The 27,295-nt window shown below is 46.1% G+C and overlaps 1 protein-coding gene, 1 long non-coding RNA gene and 2 other non-coding genes across 7 annotated transcripts in view; 3 read left to right on the forward strand and 1 right to left on the reverse strand.

Moving 5' to 3' along the window:
- The first annotated feature begins 3,690 nt into the window (after positions 1-3,690).
- LOC116577908 lies at positions 3,691-4,068 on the forward strand. Its single transcript, XR_004280657.1, has 2 exons — positions 3,691-3,813; positions 3,983-4,068. It is a non-coding gene; the product is annotated as an uncharacterized LOC116577908 (long non-coding RNA).
- LOC116578604 lies at positions 3,833-3,904 on the forward strand. The gene has a single exon (XR_004280971.1). It is a non-coding gene; the product is annotated as a small nucleolar RNA SNORD104 (small nucleolar RNA).
- A 29-nt stretch (positions 4,069-4,097) lies between the features above and the next one.
- On the forward strand, positions 4,098-4,233 carry LOC116578620. Its single transcript, XR_004280987.1, has one exon. It is a non-coding gene; the product is annotated as a small nucleolar RNA SNORA76 (small nucleolar RNA).
- Positions 4,234-5,100: 867 nt separating this feature from the next.
- TEX2 (testis expressed 2) overlaps positions 5,101-27,295 on the reverse strand; it is a 103,168-nt gene continuing 80,973 nt past the window's right edge. For 2 of the 4 annotated variants that reach the window (XM_032321697.1, XM_032321698.1), the window contains exons 7-12: positions 26,629-26,728; positions 18,261-18,393; positions 12,751-12,876; positions 10,406-10,615; positions 8,350-8,470; positions 5,101-6,783 (exon numbers count right to left, since the gene is read on the reverse strand). In XM_032321697.1, coding sequence (XP_032177588.1) covers positions 6,661-6,783; positions 8,350-8,470; positions 10,406-10,615; positions 12,751-12,876; positions 18,261-18,393; positions 26,629-26,728 — 813 coding nt within the window. In that variant the 3' untranslated portion in view covers positions 5,101-6,660. Of the gene's footprint in view, positions 6,784-8,349; positions 8,471-10,405; positions 10,616-12,750; positions 12,877-18,260; positions 18,394-26,628; positions 26,729-27,295 lie in introns of those variants that run through there. The other 2 variants (XM_032321699.1, XR_004280656.1) reach the window with 2 other exon arrangements.

A 27,295-nucleotide genomic window follows, 5' to 3' on the forward strand; every position in this document is an offset into this window, starting at 1 on the left:
TGTTAACTTCTGCAAATGTAATCGAATTACTTAATCTCTCTGAGTCCTGGTTCTGATTGTTCTGGAACTTAGAGCTAAAAAACAGAAATAGCATTCCCTACCTTTCAGGACTATCCCAAGAATTAGAACTAAAATATGTCAAGTGCCTTGCCTGTGGTAGGCACTCCCATATTAGTAGCTCATGTTATTCTCGGGGGGACGGGGGTTATAAATCTGGGCTCTGGAATGTCACAGGAAGCTTGAACTCCACCACACGGTCACTCTCTTGTTTAGAACCCATCAATGATAAATTGGATTTCATCAAAATTAAAAATGCCTCCTCTTTGAAAGACACTATCAGGAAAATAAAAAGGCAAATATTCCCAATACTTAGATATGAAAAAGGATCTAAAGAACTCATATAACTCGTTACTAAGAAAACAATTTTAAAAGTGGGCAAAAGATCTGAGCACGTTACAAAAATAGATATAGTCATGGTCATATGAAAAGAGGGCCAACATCTTTGGACATCAGAAAATTGTAAACTAAAACCGTGATAAGCCCCATTAGAATGAGTGACAATGTCAAGTGCTGACCAAGACTTGAAATAACCAGACCTCTCATACATTGCTGGTGGGAATGTAAAATGGTGTAATCACTTTGGAAAATAGGCTGTTTCTTATAAAGTTAAAGATATATGCTTATCACATGATCTAAAAATTCCATTCCTAGAAGGAATGCAAACAAATGTCCATAAAAAGACTTCTACACTAATGTTCATAACAGCTTTATTCATCATAGCCCCAGACTGGAAACAACCCAAATTCTGTAAACATGCGGATGGAAAAACAAACTGCGGCATATTCGTATAATGAAATCCTACTCAGCAACAAAACGGCATCCATCATTGATACAATAATATGGACGAATCTCAAAAACATTCGTTTAAGGGACAGGAGCCAGACACAAAAGAGTACAAACTGCGTGAATCCATTTACAAGAAAATCTAAAACAGACAAAACCATTCTGTAATAACAGAACATGGGTCAGTGGCTGCCTGAGTTGGTGACTAAAGGCGGGGGGAGGCACTGATTACAAAGAGGCAAGAGAGAAGTATTTTGGATCAGTGAGAATTTTCTGTGTCTTGAATGTGGGGGAGGTCACACAAATGTACCTATTTGGTTTTTGGTTTTTGGTGTTTTTTAAAGACATTAAAAAAAGTATATTTATTTTATTTATTTACTTGACAAACAGGGGGAACAGCAGGCAGAGGGAGAGGTAGAAGCAGGCCCCACGCTGAGCAGGGAGCCGGCTGTGGGGCTCAATCCCAGGACCCTGGGATCATGATGGAGCCGAAGGCGGACACTTAACCAACGGAGCCACCCAGGCACCCCCAAATGTATCTATTTGTAAAAACAAACAAACAAAACCCAGGGAAATGGACACTTAATATGGGTACCTTTTACTGTATATAAAGTTTAATTTTTTATAGTTTAATTTTAAAAGAGCAACTGCAGAAGAGAAAACCCGATTGTCAGCTGATTGCTCAATGATCCTATAAAAATTACTAAATGCTTTCAAAATTTAACTGCACTGAGATACCATTGTATACTCACGTATGAAAAGTCTGACAATATCAAGAATTGGAGAGGGTGTAGGCCAATGCGAGTGCAAAGGAGAGCATCCACTTTGGAAAGTTACTCCCTATTATCTAGAAAATTGGAGATGTGCCTACCCTACCGCCCAGCAATTGTGCCTCCATCTACATTCCCCAAAGGAACTTGTTGGCACACCCTGCTTCCTCCTCTCTGCCTGCCTCTCTGCCTACTTGTAATCTCTGCCTGTCAAATAAATAAATAAAATCTTTAAAAAAAAAAAAAAGAATATTCTGAATGGCTTCCTTTGCAATAATGCAACCTGTAGCTAAATTTAAATTAAATTTAACTAAAGACTGTGTAGAAAATAATGAAAATAAGTACAATGTAACTATAAGCTCAGGTTGAAATGGTTTTCTTGTTTTTAATTAGGAGGAAAAAAGGAAAATTTCCCCCAAGAGAACATTGAGGAAATCAAGAAAACCAGATATTGTGACTGGTTGCTGTTCTCCCTCCAGGTAAATTAAGCTCTCTTGGGACAGTGCCATATTTTTCTCCATTACAGTTCACCCTTGAACAGCATGGGTTTGAACTGCATCGGCCCGCCTTTTTTGTTTTTTTTTTTTTAAACAGATACCATACAGCACTGTAAATGTATTTCCTCTTTAAGAATTTTTTTAAAAGATTTTATTTATTTGACAAACAGAACACAAGTAGGCAGAGAACCAGGCAGAGAGAGAGAGAGGGAGAAACAGGCTCTCCACTGAGCAGAAAGCCGGACGTGGGGCTTGATCCCAGGACCCTAGGATCATGACCTGAGCTGAAGGCAGCCGCTTAACCAACTGAGCCACCCAGGCGCCCCTGATTTTTTTTTTTTTTTTTTTTTTTTTTTTTTTTAAGAGAGAAAGAAATAGGGAGAGGGAGAGTGTGCGCAGGAGCAGGGCGAGGGGCGGAGGGAGAAGAGAATCTCAAGCAGGATCCACGCCTGCCAGAGCCCCGGCTGAGGCGTATCTCACAACCCAGAGATCATGACCTGACGTGAAATCAAGAATCAGGAGCTTAACCTGCTGAGATACCCAGGCACCACCCCTTGGTGGTGGTGGGAGAATCATAATAGAGTCAGGAATTTTCCACCGCTGGGTGGTGGGTGCCCCAACGCCTCCCTCACCCCCCTCCTTGTTCAAGGGTCACCTGTAATGAAGAGGGTGCCTGGGTTATAGTAAGAGTTCAGTACTTAGAAGTACTTCTAACTTGCCCAAAGTTGGGCATTCTGCCCTTGGGGCTTCCACAGCAGATCACTCATAGCTGTTTCGGCATTTATTTATTTATTTATTTTAAAAAGATTTTATTTATTTATTTGACAGAGAGAGATCACAAGTAGGCAGAGAGGCAGGCAGAGAAAGAGGAAAGGAAGCAGGCTCCCTGCTGAGCAGAGAGCTCGATGTGGGGCTCGATTCCAGGACCCTGGGATCATGACCTGGGCCGAAGGCAGAGGCTTTAACCCACTGAGCCACCCAGGCGCCCCTGTTTCAGCATTTATTAAAGCACTGCCCTTACATAAGTTTTCCACATCACAGCAGTCCTTTAAAAACAATTATTTGTTTACCACTCAGAACGTGCAGGGCAACTGACATCATTTCATTTAATGTTCACAACAACTTTTTTGGATATTCCTAATCTCCTCCAGTTGAGGGTCATAAAACAAATTCGTCACAAAGTCAGGATTTGGTTGCACGTCCTCGACATTCAAAGACAGACTCTTCTTAACCGAACAGGTTACTTTCAAAAAAAGGACAAGGTTAGATTATCACCTTTATATGCTCAGCTCCTAACATACCTCCTGGAACAGAACATCACAAACAAATGAATCAGTTGGGTCCTATTTGTAAACTTTTCTGTAAACTGCAGAGAAACGTGCTAATTACAAGCCTGCAATCAACACAAGAGAGAGAAAAATGCAGACTGGCAGTCTTTCTTTGATTCCCATCTCTATGGTTGGCGTGTGACCACTCTACACTCTGGAGGACTCAACGAGCACAGCCGCTCCTTAGGCTACGTTACGGCACGTGACCGGATGCTTCACTTGCTATTGGTTACTGCCGGCAAGGCCCGCCCAACCGCCTCCCGTCAGCTCCTTTAAGTAGAAGCCAGAAGCAGCGCTTCGTTCTTTCCGGGACTGAGACGCTGGAACATTGAGGTGTGTTTGTGATGGGCTCTAGCGGGTCGGCGTGGGAACCGGGTGGGTCGCTGGGGGTCCTGCAGTGATGACATTCCCAAAAAAAAGCACGTGTTAGACTGCTGATGCGGGTGATGCGAACAACAATCTGAGCCGGGCCTCCGGGGTTGCGGCGGGCGGGGACCGGGCTTGCGGACGCAGCCCCGCTAACCCACTCCTCTCGTTCTTGCAGGTTCTGGCCGGGCCGAGGGCGTCGGATCTCCCTGTCCTCCTCTTTGATCTCTCCCCACAGTCCCTCAATAAAATAATTTGATGCCAGCGCCGGCGTTGGGTGTTCTTGTCGCGACGCGCTGCCTTTGAGCCCCCGCTGCGCCTGCGCGTGGCGCCGGGGGTCAGGCTGCAGCGCCAGAGTACTGCGCTTGCGCATAACTGGGGCCGCCTGGTTCCCCCCGCCGGCGGCCCTTTTAACCGCGAGCTACAGAGCGGCACTCGGCTGCAGGGAGCTGGGAGGTTTTCCGCGGGGGGTTGCGACGACTCCAGCCTCTAGCCGGGTTGAAGCGCCCTGGAGAGACGTCGGGGATCCTGTAGGCTTTGCTACTCAGTGCCCCGCACGTTCCTGACCGTGATCCTGGAGACCTGATTAACCGTGGCGTGAATGGCCTCTGAAAGGCGGGGGTTGCTAAATGAGCAGTATAAGAGCCCCGGTATACTTCACAGGAACTGGTTTCAGTCTTGATGCGGCATGAATTTGGAAACTAGCCTGGCTAAGGTGTAGCAGCAACACACTTAGGAAAACTATCATTTAGGGCCAAATGCGTATTTGTATACTGTGCTGAGCATGGGATAAAGGCTTTGGGCAAATTAGCCCAGCTAGCCTAAACGAGGTCGTTGTAAAGATACATATCATGCATTACTGGGCCCATCAGGCACCAAAGTAAATGCAATGCACACTCCTTCCCAATCCAGATTGATGGTGATGAGCCATCTCACCCGGGTTTAGGTGAAAGGTCTATCAGTTCTGAGCACAAGGCAGCACTGTTGAAGGGCAAAGATGCTTGAGGGCCGTGTTTAAACTACTTTGGCATATCTTAAGTGCAGGGCGCTTTAAGTTAACAGGATTAACTACGCTATTGAGGGTGTTAAGATGAGTGTAGAAACCAGACACTCTTGGGTTCTTAAAATCTTTGACGTCGGGGTGGTGAGGACCACCTTGCAATATTAGCCCATCTGGTGGTCACCCAGGAATTGGAAGCTACTTGGGCAGCTGAGTGCCCAAGTGACTTGTATACACTATATTCTCTCCCTATTATCCAAAATGGAGTGAGTAGAAATAACTTGGATGCTTATCTAGTGTTTGACATTGAGATATTTATTTTGTGAAACAACGCAAGCGATTGTAAATCCCCACATACTATTCAAGTGCAATAGGGTAGTCATGTGTAATCTCTTTACACAGTAGTGCATCTAGTCCTCTGCCTTTAGTTATTGCACAAAAATTATAGACCAGTGAACAAGACATGCGGACTGACAGGCAAATCGGCCTACACACAGAAATTAGAACAGTACACCGACTGGAATGATCAAATAATTTAAGTCAAATGTTTTAATGGTGCAATTAAAGTAATCAAGGATTCAAATATATTTTTTCAATATATTAATTTCTTTAAAGTCATGTTCAGGCAAGGTGCTGTTTAAAAAACCACTATTAGCTTTGTCCACAGATGTAAGTTATCAAAAGTTACCCACGGTAGTTTTGATGTTGAATGCAGCTTTTTAAACAATAAAAAATTGTGTTTTAAGAGTACTTCTCAAAGCAAATTCTACAACTAGGGAGCCCCCAAACTTGTAAACTAAAGATTCTGACACAAATGCACCAAATAAGGTTGGCAACATTAAAGAAAGGTCACATGGATTTTTAGATAATGTAGTGTTTAATGTTGAGCAAACTTGGTCTTGACTCTCAAAGGTGACAGTTTGTTTTGGCTGTCAGAAGAGGAAACTGCCCACAACCTCAAAACCTGTTAGATTAACCCCTAAACCAGTTAGATTAACAAAGCATGTAGATGCCTATATAAAGCACAGAGCACATAGGAGGTGCCTGATAGAAATATGTGGATCTGGCTCTACCCTGACCCCAATTCACTCATTATGTGCAGTATTTGACATTTTCACATATGCTCATGTCTCAGGAAAACATTTTGGGATTAGTTAAAACCAGGTGATTGTATCTCATTGGTAGAAGGCTTGGGATGGTTTGATCTCATGGCTTTGCCTAATGTTCACATAAATCCCACTGTCCCCACCCCTGTCGATCGTATGTTAGTGTGTATGTGTTCTATGGCTACTTGCTTCCAAAATGCACAATATGAAAAAAAGTTAAGTTGCTATGCGTATCTCTTTATCATCAATGAAATGGTTCACAAAATTCCACTCCCACCCTCCACATGTTCCTGAATTGACATTCTCTGGGAGCGTGGAGGGCTTTATCACCCACAAGATGCAGAAGTGAGAAAATCGTTCCATTGTGCACCAGCCGCCTGAGGAAAAGCTTTGGAGGAGTTGAGGCAAAGGGAAAGCCTTCCAGTTGCACAGCTTTGCTTTTACTGTGCTCTGGCTGCCACAAAAACTGGTAGACTCAAAAAAGCCATGGAGTGAGTCATCTGTAGCCTCTGGGCCCACTGTGGTGATTGTCCCACAGTCCCCTTGGCTGAGTCTAAGCTTTGCAGCCAGCAACCTGGACACCAGTTCCCCAGACGCGTGGAATGATACCTCGCAGTGGAATGGGCACCAGCAGGCAGAGGGCAGAAGCTGTGGCACGAGGAGAGGCCAGTGCTACAGCACGGATGGCAGCCGAGAACCCCACACCTTGAGCTAGGTCTCCTAATACTGGGAAGGTCAGATCTTCACCCATCACAGCTGATCAGCAGCCTCCACAAGTGGGTCCTTGAGGAGGCAGGAAGCGGAGCGAGGGTCCATGGCCGAGTGCATTATAGGGATATAGACATCATCCATGTTTGGCATGACAAAAACTTTCTGTAGAAAGAAATAGCTATGTGGAAGAATGCTTGCTTTTCTCAGGGTGTCACCCTATTCTGTTCTGATCATTTTAGGATTTGGAGAAGTTTCAGAAGTACACATGAAACAACTTCGTGCACATTCTAAACTAGTTTCTCTGCCATATTTAAAAAGTCGAATCACATTAGCACATGGACTCAAGAACTCAGCTCTTGGGCAGAAGCAGTCTTTGATTTCATGTACATATGATAAAATTCATAAATAATCAACACCATTACTTTAAGAAAATTGGCTTCAGGGACTTTTAGTATTTCCAAATTGCTAGGTCCAGAACACAAATCCCAAGTGCATTTTATTCATTTAGATCTTAGCAACAAATGTAAGCTCATTTTTTTCACCCAGAACCAGACAAAGCTATAAATGAAAGAAATCCTACTTTATAATGAATGTAAGAAAAACAAGCAGTGATTGATAGTTATGGTGCTTTGCCTACCCTGTTTATAAACTAATTTTATGCAAGTGAATTTTGGCAATACGTTAAGTCTCCAGTAACACCCCTCTTACGAAAGCATACACAAAGCAAAAAAAAGATGGCTATGGGAGGTTGTAGCAATTACTCATCAACTTCCCAACTTGCCTCAAAAATACCAGATGCCAGGGTGCCTGGGTGGCTCAGTCAAATTGAGTGTCTGACTCTGGATTTCAACTGAGGTCATGATTTCACAGTCATGAGATAGAGCCTCGAGCTGGGCTTTGCAATGGGCTTTGCACTCTGGAGGGAATCTGGTTGAGATTCTCTCCCTCTCCCTTTGCACCTCCTCACACTCTCTCTCTAAAATAAATAGATCTTAAAAAAAACAAAAACCAAAACCCACCAAACCCAGGTGCCAACCTCCACCCCTTGTCCTTTCTTTGTGCTCTTTGTACCCCAATATCCCTGAAAGAGATGACCCACTCTAATGCCTATTGTAGGATCTAGGGAAAAGGGAAAAAACTAAAGACTGTCTTTCCCCTCCCTAGGTTCAAAGTACTTTTCCACTTGATGATATTGCTAAGCTTTCCAGAAACTGGTTTTCGGTTAACATTCATCCATAGCTTTTAAATATGAATATAAGTTTTTAAAGGCAAGAGCTCAAGATATACCCCTGCAAAATTAGGGGTCTCCTTCAAAAGGTGAAACTCATTTACAAAGTAAATTGTTTGCCAATTTATGACACCTTAAAAGACAACCATGCCTCGAATTCCTGACAGTTGATCCCAGGGCCTTGGCTATACCGCTATTTGCTTGGGCGGCAGAAAGCAGAAACCAGGCTTGGAGAATGAGCTCTGGCTTAGCGAACCCACCTTTGGGGCTTCCTCTGAACAACTTAACGGGGTTCTGTGGCTAGGGCTCGGGGTTTCTGAGACTGTACCTAAAGTGGTATGCCCGTTTGATCATGATGGGTACTTTCCTGGGATGAGGGCCCATAGCTTTCAGTAGATTCTCAAAAGCAGATCCTGACCTGGATGGACCTCAGAACCTCTGCTCTGCCCTGAGCTTTGAGACTCTGGTGAAAGGCACACCAGGTGACACCACACGTTTACCTGAAACTCTTGTTCCAGTTTCTTCTCTATCCAGTCTGTCACATGAACTAAAGTCACTTCTCTCTCTCCAAGTTTTGGCCGAGCTTTCAGCTCTACATGTGGTGGCTTCCGGAAACCGTACCTTTTGAAGAAAACAAGTAGTAAACAACTACGTTTAGATGCAAAGAGACAAGTAGACAAGTACCAACAGCAAACACTGTTCATTTACCCAGGGCTATCTGCCTAACTAAATGTTCTCTTGCTGTAAAACCCCCTCTAAAATGATTCAAGGCACCAAACAGGAATCATGAGCTCCCACATCCCTGGACTACGTGTAAGGCTGTGATGATCCGAGAACAGTTCTGACAAGCTGGAAAATTTAGGAAGCACTACTGGAAAAGTCTGACCTGGGCATTATTTTCTGTTTGGTTTTTGTTGTTGTTGTTGTTGTTTTTCCTGAAACAGCAAAGATCTTTGTTTCTATTTTAATAAAGGTAGTATATGTACATTGCAAACCCCAAAATATACATGTGTACGAAGGAGAATGTGAAAGATACTGCCTCTCTCTGAATCTCACCCCCAAGACAGGACCAGGGTCAACTTCCCCCACACTCCTAACATGCATATGTAAACAAAGAACATTCTGTAACCTGCTTTTTCTTCCCATCCCCCACAGCATGCTTATTAAGGCCTCCCAGTAGAGCAGACTGGCATTCAGAACTGTTGGCAAAGGATCCAGACACGAGACTGTGTGCTATCAAACTACCTAAAAACTTCCATTTGTCATGGATCAATGTTCTAAAAATTACAACAAAAATGTCAAATTGCTACAAGCATTTCTAAACACTCTCAAGATCTATACTTAACTTTATGGATTCATAATAAAGGCACTGGGTAGTAGGACCCCAGAAGCCTTTAATTTTGTCTTCTACTAAGCAGTGGCACCTGTAACTAATACATCTTAAAGCAGGAAGGGAAGAAATGTGTCAACTCTATTAAAAAAAATATTTTTTGTTAGGTTTGGAAGACTGTACAGTAAAATATTAATAATGGTTATTTGTGGGTGGTAAGATGAGAGGCTTTTTTTCCCCTCCACTTTTTTCATTTGTTCTCAATCACTTTTTTTTTCCCAATGAAAATACTACTCTCGAAAAATAAAATCTAAAAAGGCATTTTAAAGTTTTTACTGGGAAGCACTGGTATCATCTTCAAATGGTTAGTCAACTGAAAAACTGTCTTCTGATCATTCTCATAAACCCTTCTGAATGCCAGGGGTATGTACCAGCATGACAGTTTCAACTCTAGGATAGAACAGAGCTATCTTTTTTATGCCAACATAGTTTCTGGTACAATGAAGTCTCCTGCAATCACTGTATACACTTATTATATACATTTTAAAGGATCTGGAATGTCAATTTTTAAACTGAAGTTCACAGATAATGATTTTCTTCTGCTGGACCCATGAATAATAGGTTATTTCAGTGTTTCTCAATCCTGGCTTAGTGCCCCATGCCCTGGATCCTGGGGCTGGGTAAATCTTTGTTTTTAATGAGTCTGAGGTTGACTGTGATATGCAGATAGGGTTGAGAACCACTGGTTCATACGATGACAACTCCTTGGTTAGACCGGCTACCACAATTACCAAGTGCAGAGGTTCTGCCTCCTTAACACGGAGGTCCAACCCAGGGAGTCTTCCCTAAACATCTCAGGCTCTGCTGAATGCATAAGCGGGTGACAGTGGTACCCATCTCTGCGGGATGCTATGAGGACTGACGGCGAAGAAGCGACACCCCAGGCCAGGCAGAGAATAAGAGCTCTACGATGGCGGCTGTTCTAACTGGTGGAAAGAGCTGGCTTCCAAGGGGAGGAAGACCAAGAAGAGAAACATGTGAAGAGGAAGCTTTCAATGGGAATCAAGCATTCACAGAAGAAAGCACAACTGGATTTGCAATGGACATTAAGGTTCCATGATGGAACATCTGAGAGTGCTTCTGCCCAGGAGTGGGCACTTTCCATCATTTCGGGGTAGGGGGGAGGCAGGTGGGATATGTAGGGTCACGTGACCAGCGGCACGCACCATATTCGGTCAGTCGGTGGAGGTGGAATGTTGACTGCCAAGGTTCCTCTGCATTCCTGCACTTCCACGGTTAGCAGCAGGGGTGTGTTGGAGACTTCTTCAATCTTCTTCTTAATGAACTCTGTCTCTGTTGCTTTTTGGAAGTATTTTGACTTGGTAATTTTATCGACAAACCTCATGATCTTACTTGTTCGATGACCTCCAACATACCTTTAAATGAGGGACGCAGACAGGTGTTAGATAAACTTTGCCCTCTCTCCCCCGCAACCCTGTGGCTCTGCATTCACCTCACCTTAGACAGGAGTTTCTCAACCGAAGCGCCACCCACATTTTGGACTGACTAAGTCTTTGTTCTCGGGGCTGTTCCGGGCACTGTAGGTGGCTTAGCCACATCCCTGGCCTCAACCTTCTAGACCTCAACAGCATGCTTCCCTAGTCATGATAGTAAGAAATGTCTCCAGACATCGCTTGAGGTCCGCTGGGGGCAAAAGAACCTCCAGCTAAGGAAGTACTACATTAGAGAAGCTGCAGAGAGTGGACAGAGTCCACGTCATGTCCAACGGAGAGACAGAGTTCTCACAGCGCAGAGAAGGCATCTCACCTGCCCTCTTCCTACCTCCTCTTCCTTCTCCTCCTCCTACCTCCTCCTCTTACTACTACACCTACTATGACTGATTATAAATCCTGCGTCCTGTTAGAGAAACTGCCCCATCTCTACACATCCAATAAGAAATCATGTCCCTGCAACGACAGGGACATAAAATCCAGCAGTTAACTGACTGCCTTTTATTTATTTATTTTATTATTACTATTTTTAAAAGAATTTTATTTATTTATTTGACAGACAGAGATCACAAGTAGACAGAGAGGCAGGCAGATGGGGGAGGGGGGGAACAGGCTTCCTGTCGATCCAGAGAGCCCGATGCAGGGCTGGATCCCAGGACCCTGGGACCATGACCTGAGCCAAAGGCAGAGGCTTAATCCACTGAGCCACCCAGGCGCCCCTTGACTGCCTTTTAGGTGATGTTATTATCAACTTTAAGTGGCAACTACTTTTCAAAGGGCTTTAGAACTCCTCTCTAAAGAAAACTACCCATCAAGCTGGCACGCCAGCAGGCCAAGAAAGCAAGCTTTTCTATCAGGTCCTAGCTATATAAGACTTCCCTCAGAAGAGAGGATATTTGCTTTTAACAATCCTCCAGAGTTTCAGAGTGTCAGGCACAGTATGTGTGTATAGGGAAAAGCAGTCATTCTTAGGAAGGTGAAGAGGGTAGGTTTTAAATAACATATACAAACTTTAGTATCAACTCCTCAAATGTCCACACTCTCTCCATCTTGTGTCGGATTTCAAAAGCAAACAGGCTGCTCTTTTCTTACTAAGTGCTTCTCAATCTCTGGTGCCTTTATAATCTTCGTTTCTTCAACTCACTTTAAATAACAAAAAGCTCCTTATGGAGAAGCTGTGTAAACCCTCCAACTATTCCGTAATCCAAGTAACAGGCAATAAAATTCATGATCCAAAAGATCAGCTAAGTGACCCACATCTTCGAACTACACCAAAGAAATCCCCTGCAGTGTTCCAGTCTTGCAGGAAGGTTCCGGCAGCGCCAACAGAAACGCGACCGGACCAAGGGCGCAGTGCCCTCTGCCGACACCAGGGGGAGGTGTTGCGTAAGCTGTGCCCCTGGCCGCAAGCAGGCCTTTCAATTCTGTACTCCTAATTTTCTTACATGCAAGGGATGAATTACTAAATTCTAATGATATAGTATATGCTAATATATTAATTATAACGCAACATATGCTAATAATACAATATACAACATATGTTAATTATTTTAATTAGCTAATAATACAATATATGCTAACTAACTTGAATTTAAGTAACATCTTTAGAAAATACTAGTTTTCTTCAATGGCCTGGGAAAGCCGTTCTGATGGGGAAACCTTCTCAGCTCAGGAAAGCTATTCAGGTGTTTTTGCTGTGGGGCCCGGGGTTGGAAGCCACTTTGGGTTCTTTTTTTATTTTTTTAAAGATTTTATTTATTTATTTGACAGAGATCACAAGTAGGCAGAGAGGCAGGCAGAGAGAGAGGAAGGGAAGCAGGCTCCCCGCTGAGCAGAGAGCCCGATGTGGGACTCGATCCCAGGACCCTGAGATCATGACCTGAGCCAAAGGCAGTGGCTTAACCCACTGAGCCACCCAGGCGCCCTCACTTTGGGTTCTTAATGCAAAAACCGTTCGCTCAACGTGAAGGAGTAAGAAAGATTACTGCAAAGAGGGGGAAAAGCTCACTCCCAACTTGGCACCTTGACCCGTGGAGACCCTGGAAACTGGATCCACTCACCCTTCGGCCCCTGGGAGAAGGGGTTTGTCTCCTGCGCTGGGCTCTGGAGCGTCGTCTTCCTCGGAGGAGCCAGCACTGGAGGACTCCTCCTCGCTGTCCGCCAGACAGTACGCCCTGGGCCTGCAACTGATGAGGGCAGAGTCACCACCGTAGCCTGCCCGTGGGGCTCCGCTTCGACAGAGAACACACATGCCCCACCGCAAACGTGTCCTCACTCTCCCCACCCCACCCAGAAAAGACGAGGCCCAATCCAAGAGCCTTGGGATTGGTCAGGGTACCCGGGAGACTCTTTAGCACCAAGTCCCCCGAGAGCAGCACGGAAGACTTGGGCCTCAGGAGTTCCATCTTGCGCATGCGTCAGGACAGGTGGGGGCGTGACACAGAATGCAGTGACCTCATCAGCAGCGCGCAGGAGCCACGTGGGAGGGAGAATGGAAAGAACGATGGTTGCAGGGGGGAGGTGACAGCTTATGTTGGTGACATGACCTCCTCTCACCCATGACAGGGATGTTCAGGCAAGTCCCTTGACTCTGGCTCAGCTCCATAACTATGATGCTTCCTTCATCGCCTCCAGATTCGTTTTGACTCAAGACTCCTTCCTAGTGAAACTACGTAGCCTACCCCATACCTGCCTTAGCTCCTAAAGGCCATAGAAAAAGTAACAAATCTCAACAATCACAAGGGACAAATCTTAAGGGACTCTGGGAAGCAACTGATGGGAAAACCCAGGAATTTTCCTGGAGAAATACAAATTAAAAAACCATTTTAAAAATAAAGTAATACGAAGCCTCATCAAGGAGCAAAGTCCCTCATTAATCCTTCCAGGTTGGATACTCAGTGTCCAGAGGCAGGGGGGTTACTAGAACCCCAGCAGGGGCAAGTGCCCCTCTATGGCACAGGGCGGGGTTCCTAGCTGAGCTTTGGCCCCATGAAAGGTAGTTCCCTCCCTGGATGGCGGCTTTGCTTCAGAGGAGCAGAGAGGCCGGGTCCATCTCTGAGGCTCAGACACTTCACTGGGATGAAGCAAACAAGGGACAGATCAGTCTCTGAACACTACTAAGCAACCAAATGGTCACAAAGCAGAGGCAAGGCCTCGTATTTTTGATCAGGACAAAATTACCAGGACAGGAGAAGGCAGCGGGGCTTAGGTCCTATTCCTACAGGTGAAATCCCTTTTGGGGTCTTCCTCTGATGCTCAAGGAGGGGGCAGGGGGCGACAGCCATTTTTTGGCCAATGGGGGCCAAGGGCACCCAAGGGCAGAGTACATACATGAGTGCAGACCTGAAGGGCCAGCAGAGGCCCCAGCCCTGGAAGGTTGGGGCTGAAATCCCCACCCCTGAACAGGAGCCGGACTGTAAGAAGACCTCGCAAGTGTCCTCCCTGGCAGGACACCCGGCTCCTCCCCAAGCCCAGCTCGGAAACATGAGAGCCAGCTGTTTCAGCCAACAGGCTTGAGCGTACAGTTAAAGGGAAGCTCCCCCTGCAGATATGAAAGCCTCCTGTCCCTGGCCAAGACGACAGGACCGAACTGACTCCGCCTCCTTCCATCAGCGTCCGGGCTAGTCAGGGAACGCTTCTGGGTGCCCGCTGCTCTCAAAGCCACGGCAGAGTCTCCCGTGGTCAGGCGGCCCTCACAGAGATCTTCTTTTATATAAAATGTGCACAGCAAAATAGTATTCCCAAGAAAGCCCAAGCTGGGGGTTGGCCTGAGGAAAGTCAGGGAGGCAAGTCCCCGAAGGTCACACGGCCACCTGAGACGTCTGTTTTGCTCATCCAGCAGCACAGCGCCCGGGCTCCCTGGCTCACAGACCCAGCGCTAGCAGGCGAGGCGTCTGTGTCCTCCCGGCTCAGGAAGCTGGTTCCTCAGCCACGCAGCACAGAAAGCTGCCTTGCGATCTGGGGCTGCGGTGAGACCCTCTAAGCCCCCATCCCCTCCTGTCCCCACTGGTACTTGTCATCTGGCAGCCCCCAGGCCTGAAGCAGAAGATGCCAAGGGCTGAGCACTGCAAAGAGCTCTCAGGTTCCCAAATTAACCCTCTGCAGGCCAGAGAACAGGAAACATTCTGTGGCTTGAAGTTAGTCATGGAGACAACACCCTATCAGTTAAAGTAGACCGGGTGACATCAAATTGTGATTTTGGAACAAACGGTACCTCTACATGGCACCAGCTAATTAAATGTGTCACTCTGTTTGGCAGATAGTTTTGTAACTGAACGTGCATCTGAAGATCTCATGATGGCAGCATGAGCTTCAGAGAAAGATACACTGCACATTGTGTATAGTGTGCTAGAATGTATTAATAACGTATATAATGCTTATTAGCCTCATTTTTTAATATGCATCTTAGAATCCAGATGAGTATGATATCCTTTCAAAAAGCCACCTTAAAGGGCTAATTCTAGTTTTGCTGCTGCTGCTAAAAATCTTTTTGGACGTGTGCTTAGAATCAGACACATAAGAAAAAGTGAATTATTGTATCACTGATACTCTATCTTGGACAGACCATTTCATTTCTTGGTCTCATAATCACCATTGCCTCTGAACAACTAGCAATTTCTCCAGGATCCAAAGCAGGATGATTTGCTGATGCTCAAAATAGTTAAAAGAATGTCACAGACTCGAGAGACAGTTCTAAAAGGCAGCTCCAAAAAATACTGTAAGTGAAGGATGAGACAGCCCAGCGAGATGGCCACCATACATGTGGCCCAGGCACGCACGTGTGCACACCCACAGAGAAAGGCCGGGTCACGGGGTGGGCTGTAGGCACCTGGCTCCCCAAAACCAAGAGCTTTGCGATAGTGGTGGTTTGGGGTATGCTGTGGACTACAGACCCAATATGGAGGTGGCAGGGGCACCTCTGTGGGGACTGGCTCGCTGGACACAGACTGCTGAGGTAGAGCATGAACAGGCCAACTGCCTTATAGGAAACGCCCTCCTCCAAAGCCACGGTCCCCTCAGAGAGCCCCCAGCATGGAGAACATTTCCCTGGCTCCCTCTGGTCCTCTTCAGGTCAAGTCCTAAAGTTACGACTGCTCAGCTTGCTACCTGAATCCCACTTTGAGCACCTTATCGCCCCAAAGTGATGTTAACTACAACATATAAAAGGGCAGCTACTTGGGCAATAAAGATTAAAGGAAAAAAGTCTACGAATAAAAAGTATACACACATTTAAAAGAGAAAGGACTTCACTGGACTAAAGCCACAGAGGCCGCCATTTCTTCCTATCATCCTCAGGGTAGTAACGTGAGGACACGAGCAAACTTTCTACAAGTGGGGCTTCCCGCAGGGTGAGCAGCATCTTCTAGAGAAACACCCCCGCCCCCAGAGCACGATTACTTGCACACTTAAAGGGGGACTGAGAAAAAGCCAAGAGACAAAGCAGAGGCCCTTCCACAGGCTACTCTTCAGAGAGATTCACTGTTAAGGGTGTTCCAATACGCTCCGGACTGAGGAAGTAAAGGCGTGGATTCTAGAATCACTTCTGGGATTATTGGGTTCTTAGTCATGGATGGGCTTTCAGAGGCTCTCAATACTCCCAGAAATTGTGAACCCAAATGGTATATGTGCAGGCATTTTCAGGGAGAAGGATCCAGAGCTCTTGGATTCCCAACGGGGTTCTTCATGTTTAAAAAAAAAAAAAAAAAAAATTAACGGTTTATTTTTCCAGGCCTCTTTTACCAAATGAAGTACTTTTGGAGTGGCTCTTTTTCCTTGCTTTTAAAATTAAATGACAGCTGATTATCCATTAACATATAAGGTAACACCCTCATAGGAAGAAGCAAGATATTTTATACCAGACTCCACCAGGAAAAAAAAAATGGTACTTCAGAAGTATACTACAAAATCATACTACCATATTCCCAAAGCAGAGGATTTTTTTTTTTTTTTTTTCCATGCAGTCTGGACAAACACTGCTTGCTCAGAAACCTATTTCTCCTCTAATCAGCCAGGGTTTATGAACTTGAAATTGTGCCAAGAGAGCCATGTGAGTAAGGGTGAACGTGGAACGCCTACACAGCCAGGATCTCAGGGACCTAGCTGTGTCGGGGCCCCACCTGCTGCCTAAGACGCCCGTTACCAATGGTGCTGGCACAGGGCTGTTTCCAGAATGGACTCCTTCTGACTGAAGTGCACTCTGTCCCTGGCAGTGCAGTGGGGGCGTCCAGACACAGGAAACTGAGTCCGATTAGAGACTTAGATGAAAACCCCAGCAACTCAGATCAGGGAAGTTGGCAAGACTTTCCCTCCCAGGAAAGCCTCTTATAGACTCTGACCTCAATCCTCTTAGGTCTACACACTGAGCCTTTATGTCCAGGAACATGATGAAAGGACAAGCTTCCTAGTAGCGTCACGTGGGACCAAAACAAGACTCAGCACCTACAGGGTATGAAATGCTACACGGAGAGTTGATAAACACCACTCACCAGAAAATACAATCCACAGATTGCCGAATCCAAACACATTTTAACAAATAGCAGAAAAACGAAAGGAAAATAGCACAGATACAGGTTAGATTGCATACAGGTGGGGAAATTCTCTAATTATTTCATTAAATCAGAATAATCTAAGTAAAAGCACATTCTCGAATATATGAAACCCCCCCATCTGCTATGACCGCATGTATGAATATACGCATTAGTCAGCATCGTAACTAAGCAAAAATCTAAGAGTCTGTGTGTCTTTTATCTAGACCTTGAGAAGGTGGCTCCTTGTGGGGTTTTCCTGTTAACGTACTGTTGATTCCATGCCAAAGGGATAAAAATGTGAGAAGCAGATCCTACTCAGCATTTTTAGTTTGGTCAAAACAATACCATAATTTAAATTTGTGGTCAGAGGCAGTCATTTTAAGGTACATGGGAATGTAAAGTTCTAGCTTACCCATTCTAGGCATCTAAGGGGGAAAAAATTAACCTTCATTAACTATCTCACGAATTTGAAATGTTTACCAAATCAGACAAACTCTGGGCATCAGATGCAAGATCTTCTACAAAGAGAAGAATTCACTACTAAGCAAATCAATATTGTATTATTTAAGGAAAATACATCTCAAAACACTTTAGGAGCACCATGCTGGCTGCAAAATTAATCGTCTTATTAGAAATAATTCAGACTCTGCGTGATTAAAGCACATAGACCCCCCTAGGGCCCTTAGCGTTGCCCACACAATGCTATCTGGGGCTGCAAGTTGAAGGAGGAAGTTTCTGGATGATGATTCTCTTCACAGAGCATTTTACTGTGCAGATGAGCCTGTCCTACAGGTCTGGGTCAGTGATGCTTTCTGGGTAATTGATGCTGTGCGCCCCACCGGCAACACTGAGGTCACAAGGCGCTGAGCAGAGGTGGGGATGAAAACAGGGAATAAACCCCTGAAATCCTCTGTGGTCCGGAAGCACTTGCCCGGAAACTCACTCAACATCTAAGGCTACTACACATCTAAGCTGTTTCTCAAAGACTAGAGGGAGAGGTTGGTTCCCCAGGGTTGGATTAGTAAATTCATACGGCCCCTTACCCTTCTTTGCCAATTTCTCCAACCTTCAGGGCTTCAACAAGAGGCTCTTTACCTAGTTTGGTCAAATTCATTTTGGTCTCGAGAGTCATCAGAAAGGACCCATTGTAGGACATTTCCAAATCGATCCAGAGTCCTGGAGAAATGGTGAAAAAACAGAAGTTTTTTTTTCACCCCAGAAAAACATGACTATAGATGACAGTATAAAAATATGTATTTTAAAGTATCAAAGTAGGTATCACATTGAAAATCTGTAGATTTATATCGCCTGACTACCCATGCGTGCAAGAGGAGGCCCTCCTGGAAAGGGTTCAAGCGTTTGTCAACTTGCCAACACGTAAATATCCATTAAAACGGTGAGCTCACTGCACCTGTGAGTGCTGGAGGCGTCCTGTTCTCTGGGTTCATTCTCACATGTAGTAGGAAAATACACTCCCACCAGGAGGATGGCTTGACCCAGGGTGAAGCCAGGACAAGGCCTGCTGATTCCCAGCCAGTTATGAGGCAGAAGAGAGGTGCGGAGACCTCACTGAATGCAGGGCTATTCTTGAAAGACGTGTGTGAGAACCACTGCCTTCAAATGATCTCATGGTGGGGGAATGGGGCACAGGAAATGCTTCAGACTGAGCTCAGTATGATAAGGAGAGGGACAAACATCGTTAGCACCCTTTTCTTTCTGGAAATTGCTTAGCAATGCACAAAAGAATTCACATTCAAGCCCCAGAATTACCTGGATAAAGTAGGGTAGCCTCTTGGTAACTTAGTTTAAAACTCCATTCTTGGAGTGCCTGGGTGGCTCAGTGGGTTAAGCCTCTGCCTTTGGCTCAGGTCATGATTTCAGCGTCCTGGGATGGAGCCTCGAGTCAGGCTCTCTGCTCAGCAGGGAGCCTGCTTCCCCCTCTCTCTCTGCCTGACTCTCTGCCTACTTGTGTGCTCTCTCTCTCTAACAAATAAATAAAATCCTTAAAAACAAAACAAAACAAAACCAAAAACGCTGTTCTTTACAAAAGACACCAGTGTCAGTGAGCTCGTATGTAAGAGGTTCTCAGCCTTGTGGAATTGCACTGGGATGGGCCACCGACAGAAGTGGCCACTGACCAGAAGGCCACAATGCCATCAGGGACCATCACCCGACCTTTCACACCAGGACTCTGGGGTTTGGGGGTAGAACATGCTATGCCATGTGTGTTCAGACTCGGGGTTCCATAACACTTCACGGACTTTCAATCAACGTGGGATCCCTCAAGTGGGTGTTTAAATGTTTATCAACTTTATAGATCCTCATAAGATGCATGACAACATCGAAAAGGAAGCAGGAAACTAATTTAAAACCATCGTTGACACACAGCAGGATTTTCAAGCAATTACAGTAAATAACCAATCCCCCATTTGGCCACCGTTTCAGATGAAAGCTCTGCTTCACCTCAAGAGGCACTAATGGTGTAATTCCTCACTAAAGGCGGAATGAGTCCCATTTTGTTTTCAACAAAATTCTTTTTATCATAATTGAAGGTAATTGTTTTCCACAAATGATATTAAGTGATATGCAGCTCAATGCGACTGTCTTGTTGGTAGCAGCTCACAAAACTGCTTTATTTCTTGCTTAAATTAATAAAAAGTCATCAATTAGGTTGCTCTTCAAAGGTACTGTTACTAGAAACAAAGGGTACATCGGCTTTAATGAAGACAGTCACCAATCACTTCCGGTGGAAAGGGAACAGGGCAAAGGCTAGATATGAACAGGCTTTAAACTCAATATAGATAGAACATCAGTAAAGAAGATACTTATTGGGGCGCCTGGGTGGCTCAGTTGGAAGAGCAGGAAACTGCTGATCTCAGGGTCATGAGTTTGAGCCTCACATTTAGTAGAGATTATTAAAAAATAATAAGTAGGGGCACCTGGGTGGCTCAGTGAGTTAAGCCTCTGCCTTCAGCTCAGGGTCCTGGGATCAAACCCCACAGTGGGCTCTCTGCTCAGGGGGGAGCCTGCCTACCCCTCCCCACCCGCCTACTTGTCATCTCTTTATCTCTGTCAAATAAATTTTTAAAACCTTAAAAAAAAAAAAAAAGCAGATACTTATTACTGTAGAATATCTCCACCTTTTTTTAACTTGAGAATCGATGGGCTCCGACTACCTGGCCGCTGTCTGTATTCAGAAATAACTTCTGAAAATCCTGGTCAGGTTTCTAATAAATATTAATAGTATATAGTGCCTTTGAGGATTGTTCTAATAAAGGCACCAGAATTTTACTTCTTGTCAAGTAGGTGGTTTTGTTTGTCTGTTTTTTAAATGAGGGGACAAGGCTATGGCTTAGGGCGCTGCTGGCTTATACCCCGGTAACTGCGACACCCCCCAGGGACGTGTGGGCCAGCGCCCCCTCTGCCAGGAGCTGAGGGGAGGCAGGCAGAGGAAAGGGGCATGTGGAGCACTGTCACTCGGACCAGCGCTTGAGCTCCACTGGACGTTTCTAGACCTCTGTTCACCAGCCTCCTCATGAGCACAAGAGGGACTATACTGCCTCTTCAGGGGGAGGGCTGGGTCCTTCCAGCCAGGGCTCTTCCCTCACTCTGCCGTCACCAGCCCACTTCCCTGCCTCCAGGACTCTCTGTGCCCACCTAGCTTCCTGCTGTTGCCATGGTAGAGGGGAACCAGACCACAGGAGGCCGCTGGGCCAAGGGGGCACCGGGCAGGCAGAGAGCCCTGTTTGGGCTGGGGAGGGTACGAAGCATGCACCCTCTGACCAAGCCTCTGCGTGAGGAACGGGGTCTGATGTATATCATTGTAAGCATCCCAACAAACCCACCCCCATGGCCTTGTTCCGCCCTGGTTCTCAGCAAGAATCGGAAGAAATCAAGAATGGCTTGACAACTTTTGAAAACAGATCTAAACTGCAACCATTCCAACAAATTATTTTACTATGACACGCTTGCATTTAGATGAGGGTAAGGAGACTATTTTAGCATTAGGTGCAAAGAAAAACTTGCTTCTGTGACAATGATTCAGCGAGCCAAAGAGCACCCCGAAAACCCTGCAGTACACACAACCTGGCGCTGAGACCGAGCGGTTATGTAACGGGTGAGTCAGGAGGCACCTGCCTGTGGGACCGAAAGATGAGATTCACAGCTCCTGGGGAGGCTGTCTTCCCATTGCGGACAAGCACGTCAACAGTGTGAGGACGGGGACCCACGCGGCTCCACGAGTGGCGTCCGAGCTCGGACCGAGCTGACTGCGGCTCGTCTATGTGAATGTGGTCCCAGAGGTTTTTCTTTTATGCTCCTGACAAATGTTAAGACTCTTTTGTGAGGCATTTCATTTGAAATGCTGCTTTCTGTAACCATCTGCTCTTGGTAGCGCTCAAGGACAAAAACCAGAAGTTGAGCGGGATAATTTTTTAAGCCGCTCAACAGGAGGAAGGCCGTCAGTGCACACAGAGGTTTTCCAGAAAGACCATGAAGACAGAGGGTCTCAGTGAGTCTGCTGGGGCTGCCGTAACAGCTTACACAACAGGCATTTTTTTCTCCCAGCTCTGGAGGCTGGAAGTCCAAGATCAAGGTGCTGGCCAACTCAGTTCCTAGTGAGAGCTCTCTTCCTGGCTTACAGAAGGTCACCTTCTCACTGTGTCGTCCTCATGTGGCAGACAGACACAGCCTGCTGACGTCTGCTCCTAAAACCCATCATCACGACCCCTCCCTCAGGAACTCATCTAAACCTAGTCACCCCTCGAAGCCCAGGTACCACCTTATAGGTTAGGGCTTCAACATCTGAGTTCAGTTTGGGGGACGGAGGGATGTTGAGTCCCTAACAGACTCCCCACCCCCTCAACACACACACACACACACACACACACACACACACACACACACGAGGTGAAGAGTGGCAGCTGATTACCACCAAGTCTCTATGAAACCAGCACATCATTTGGCAACATGGGGCACACTCTGACAAAGACAACTTCAGTCGATTTTCACGCCAGGAGCTGTGAGGAGCTCAGATGGCGGTTTTTCCACTCCTCAGCTGAGGGCAGGATTGGTTACCATCATCGCCACTCTGAAGGAGAATGCAGCAGAAGTTACAGCCTGCTCCACCCAAAATGCTCCTCAAGTTCTCAGGGCAAGACATCCGAGCAAACCCTGAGGTAAATCCCCACCCTCAGGCACCTGATGCTCGAAGATGAATAAAGATGGCGGGGGCCACCTGGGGCAGACTGACCATGGCGCCAGGAAAGATGAGCATGCCTTAGTGTGCGTCACCAGGGACAACTAGACTAAGGGTCCCTCAGCCTTCCCTGGTGTTCTATTTGATAGATGCCGCGGCCTCAGGAACAGTCCAACTATGGCCCCACAAACCTAATAATTTCACTCAGGAGCCCACTGCTTTATTACCACTAAAATAGCAAAAAGGCATCCGTCTCACTGGAGTGGGCTTAACAGGGTACCTGCCGCTTAGAAGGGGTAAGAGAACCCAAAGCCTTGCCCGTCTGAGCTGGGCCCTTATCTGCTCCTCCATTTCTCTCTAATTGTAACTATTACTGGTTGATTTTTCACTATGAGAGGCAACATTTGGCATCCAAAGAACAAACTTCTTAAAATGGAACATTTAATAATATATGACCAAGAACAGATCCAGTGATTGTTTTGTTCCTGGTGCCATCCTGCTTGCTCACGTACCCCAGAAAACTAGCAATCCTTGTATGACAATGTGTCTTTTAGGAGAGATGCCATTCTGTCTGTCTGAACTGTTCTCAGAAACAGATCCACGTCTCAAGACTGATTTAGTTGCAAATCAAGAGTCCCCTCTCTTGCACCCCAACCAAGTTCCCCCAAAATAGCATTTTTCTCCTTTTCCGCGAAAAAAGTCCTTTTCCTTTCTGCAACATGATCTGGTTAGACTGTGTGGGCCCGCTCTGTCAGCACTGAGCCCCACGGTCTGGCCCTGTCACGGGGCTCAGCCCTGGGCTGCTGCTCTCCTATTTGCTCTTTAAAAGGGCCCAGTGGAAGGAATGGGCAGGTCCCAGTGGTTCCAGTTTTCTGCAATACTCAGTGGCAAAATCCCTTCAGCCTCAGCACTGGATAAAGGCATGAGGCACTAAAGGATAAGGTCCAAAAGACAAGTCATTGATGGGGGACATCATCAGTCACGGCCAAGCGCGTCTCTGAAAGCAGACCAGGTCTCCTGCCACAGAAGCCAAGACCTTCGTCAAAACTCAGGCTGTTACTTGGGTATCTTGAAACGGGGTATAATCAGCACAGCACTCTGTCTGTGGGGGACGCTCAGTGTCTATCTGCAGACCCACAACCGTGCGCCAAACGTCCTGAAGACTAAAGGAACTGATCTGAACCCGAGGGGTCGCAGCGCACATCCGTGGTGCATCCCGACACTGGCTGACATGCTGCACGCACTGCTCGGACTCCCCTGGGCGTCTGCGCCCACTGTGCCCCCACACATGGCCTCAGTCAGAGGTGCGCGTGGAGCGAGCAGGGCTCAGAGATGAGGCAGGAGGCGTGCAGCCAGTTTCCAAGGGACAGATCTTCTCCATCTCTCAGCCACCTGCCTCTGGTGGGGAGTGAAGATGCCCCTGGGAAAGGTGGTCATTCAACCTGCGACACCAGCTGTGTGTCCTGGGACTCAGACAGGCCCCTGGTGGCCAAAGGTGATTTCAGAACTTCAGACATCACTCCTTTTAGTGGCAAGACCTCAACACCTGAGAATGGCCTTTTTCTTTCCATTTATTCCTATAAAATGGGTCAAATGGGCACCACAGCTGCCCACATTCTAAAGTCTCCAGGGGCAATAGCCCAGGGGCCACAATGGGTGGTAAAAGTAACAGAAGCCAGCACTTATCACACTGGGCTTCTAGGAGCCTCCACACACTCACTCACTCAGTCCTCAGACCAGCCTAGCCTACCGAGTCCTAGTCTCCTCCGTGGAGAGAGAGGTTAGCGGGGTGGACAGAACCTGCCCCAGTCCCCAGAGCCCTGAATCCCAAAGCCTGGCCCTAGAGCTATGCTCAGAACCACAGCTCATTCCTCATCCCAAGGATGGAGTGATCCAGCCAGCTCGCCCGGATAGCCACCCTCCTCCAATTCCCCAGCCATGTGCCTCCAAAAAACTGCACAAGTTAGGAAACAAGAAAGAAAAGAAAGGGGTGTGTTTGTGCATGGCGGGGAAGGGATCCCCCCAGGAGGTGCCCCCTCCTAGTGCTATGGGAGCCTTATTCTACGGGCCTGCATTTCCCCCGCGAGGTAAGCTCTGCTTCCCAGCATCAGTTTTAGCCAATCACTGTTGATTTTCATTTCCTTCAAAGAAAAGTTTACCTTAGAGCAATGGAATCCAAAACAGAACATTTCCTTTACGTTTATTTCTGTTTTAACTACCACATGCATCCTTTGTTGACTTGGAGAAACCAAATTTGATCAAACTTTTAAAAGCCACAGGCTTTATGTCTTTTATCACTCCTTTCGTAACATTTCTTCCCTTGTTACATAAGCAGGCAGATGTCTAAAACTTGCCCTGAAAGGAGTGAAATAAGCCTCAAATGGATTAAAAACTGGCAAAGCTTTGATCTGCGTAGTGAAATGTCTTGCTCCAGAGGAAGAGGAAAGAGACTTAGGCATTTGGTGAATTTCCCTCAAAGCCTGACAAAGCTGCCCTGGGAGTCTGCAGAGTTCAAAGCTACAGGGGACACTTGTGAGATGCGGCAAAGCCCAGCTGTGGCTTCTTTCTTGCTGGAAATTTCTACTAATTCAACAAAGGACAGAGATAAGAAACTGCCAACACATTAGGAAATAGAGCATGTCCACATGTTATTTACTTTCCTTAAGCCTGACTCTGTGGAGGTGCATGTTAGCTGATCATTTACCAGCTCGTTACAAGTCAATCCCTAAAGAGGCAAAGAACAAAGGGGAGCCCAGAGCCCGCCAGAGCCAGAGGAAGAAAGGCAGGCAGACCCTTGCATACAGATGAGGTGGAGATCCTAGCCAGGTACTCAACACATAAATAATGCATCTTTTAAAACTTCACATGAGGTTAAAAGAACTCTAGCTAAACCATTTGCAGATTATCTTTTCTAGATTTACCCTCCGTGCACCAGAAATTCGCCAAATCCAGGAGCTCACAGATTTATCAAAGTGTAGACAGGATCCAGGGGTTACAGGTGACCTCAACCTGCAGATATTGGACTTTTGGATTTGTAAATAGCACTGTGGTCTATTTCTGAAATCCACGGAATGCTAAAAACACGGAAATACGGGCTTGCTGTCAGCTGATATATCGCTAAGGAGATAATCAGAGCTGCTAATTGTAGGGCTAGGAAAAAAATCTCTGTATTTACATCAAACACAGAAAATGATTTCACTAAGTATGATTTAAGAACTATCCAACGCAGCCATACAGAGACAAAAGTAGACACTGCAGTCTATAAATTTATAAAGAACACTTACTTCAAAACAAACGTCACTCTTAGAAAGTTGTAAGTATTTCCTCCCCTACTTTTTGAAGAATGACGTTCCAGTTTAGGCGGAAAGTAGTACATGGGGAAAGGAATACTCTAAAAAAGAAGTCGAACGCTTCCACGATGGGGAGATTTTCCTGACTGTTCTTGGACTATTCTGGCCTGTCTGGCCCATGGCTCTTTTCACCCCACAACTCTGTATAAAATTTTCCATAATGGTCCTTTTAAAACTACGTGCCACAAAATACACGTAAATCTTCACGTCATAATTTACTTAAACTCAATACATCCTAATCAACTCTTCTTGCCCCAACCCACCTACCCAGAGTAGGTATAAATACTGTGTCAGGAGAGGGTCTTCAAAATCAAACTTGAGCACCTTCCCCCAGCAGAGAGCTCTACTCTCAAAATACTGCTGACAACATCTGTCTTCATTTCTTAAACATGTCCTGAGCACCTACTAGGTGTGGGAAGGAAGGCAAGATGTAAAACATGAATGTCAAAGAACCTGCAACCTAGAAGTTGGGACAAGGTAAAGGCGTGAACGCGGATGGAGCAGTAGCAGCTCCTGGTGAGAGATGAGGACTGTGGGGGGCGCACACACACGAGGCCACGGGGGACGGGGGCTATTTTCTGAATCACACAAGAGCCCGGCCCCGTCAACGGGCACATGAGCATGTTTGGACTGGGGCAGGACTGGCAGGGATCTGAGAGACTAGAAGAATTAGGAGGGGGATCTATTCCTGATCTGCTGCCCATCAGTTGAAGGCTGTGACTGTTCCCAACAAAAGATAATCAACATAAGACAGATGCTTAAATTGTCCCCGACCCCCTCCCAACACAAAGCTTTGGTGATCCACCTGCAGTGATGGAGACATTTCGACCTGCACACAAACGGTCAGTTCTCTGCTCGAGTTACCTTGGTGATCAACGTAAGGCTTGAAGGCCTGAAGGATTTTTGGCACAGCCACCCCCATGTCAAGTTCCGTCAGAGTTAGTTCATTCATAAAGTAGGGGAGCTGGAGGAGAGAAGGAAACAATGAATGAGACGTTAGTAACCTGGTCAATGTTAGAATTCAGCATCCGCTCAGGAAGAGTCAAGGTCAAGGTTTTGGGGACACATTCACTTAACTGAAACTTATTGAGCATGTGTTACATATTAGGCATCATCCTACAGAGAGAACTGTGGGCAATCAGGCAAGGTCCTTGTTCTCACTTTTTTTTTTTTTTTAAAGATTTTATTTATTTATTTGATAGACAAAGATCACAAGTAGGCAGAGAGGCAGGCAGAGAGAGAGGGGAGGAAGCAGGCTCCCTGCAGTGCAAAGAGCCTGATGCGGGGCTCGATCCAAGGACCCTGGGATCATGACCTGAGCCGAGAGCAGAGGCTTTAACCCACTGAGCCACCCAGGCGCCCCATCTCGCAGGGTTTTTGTTGGAGAGGCAGAAATGGATAAATAAACAGATAAATTTATTTGTAATCTTATTTATTATAAATAAGTAAATAAATAAATAAGATAAATAGATAACTTGAGAGAGTGATTAGTGTTCCAGAGAGTGAGGCAAGTGCTGGGACAGAGGGAGCC

Source organism: Mustela erminea, chromosome 18 (assembly GCF_009829155.1).
Source record: "Mustela erminea isolate mMusErm1 chromosome 18, mMusErm1.Pri, whole genome shotgun sequence".
Classification (NCBI taxonomy): Eukaryota; Metazoa; Chordata; class Mammalia; order Carnivora; family Mustelidae; genus Mustela; species Mustela erminea.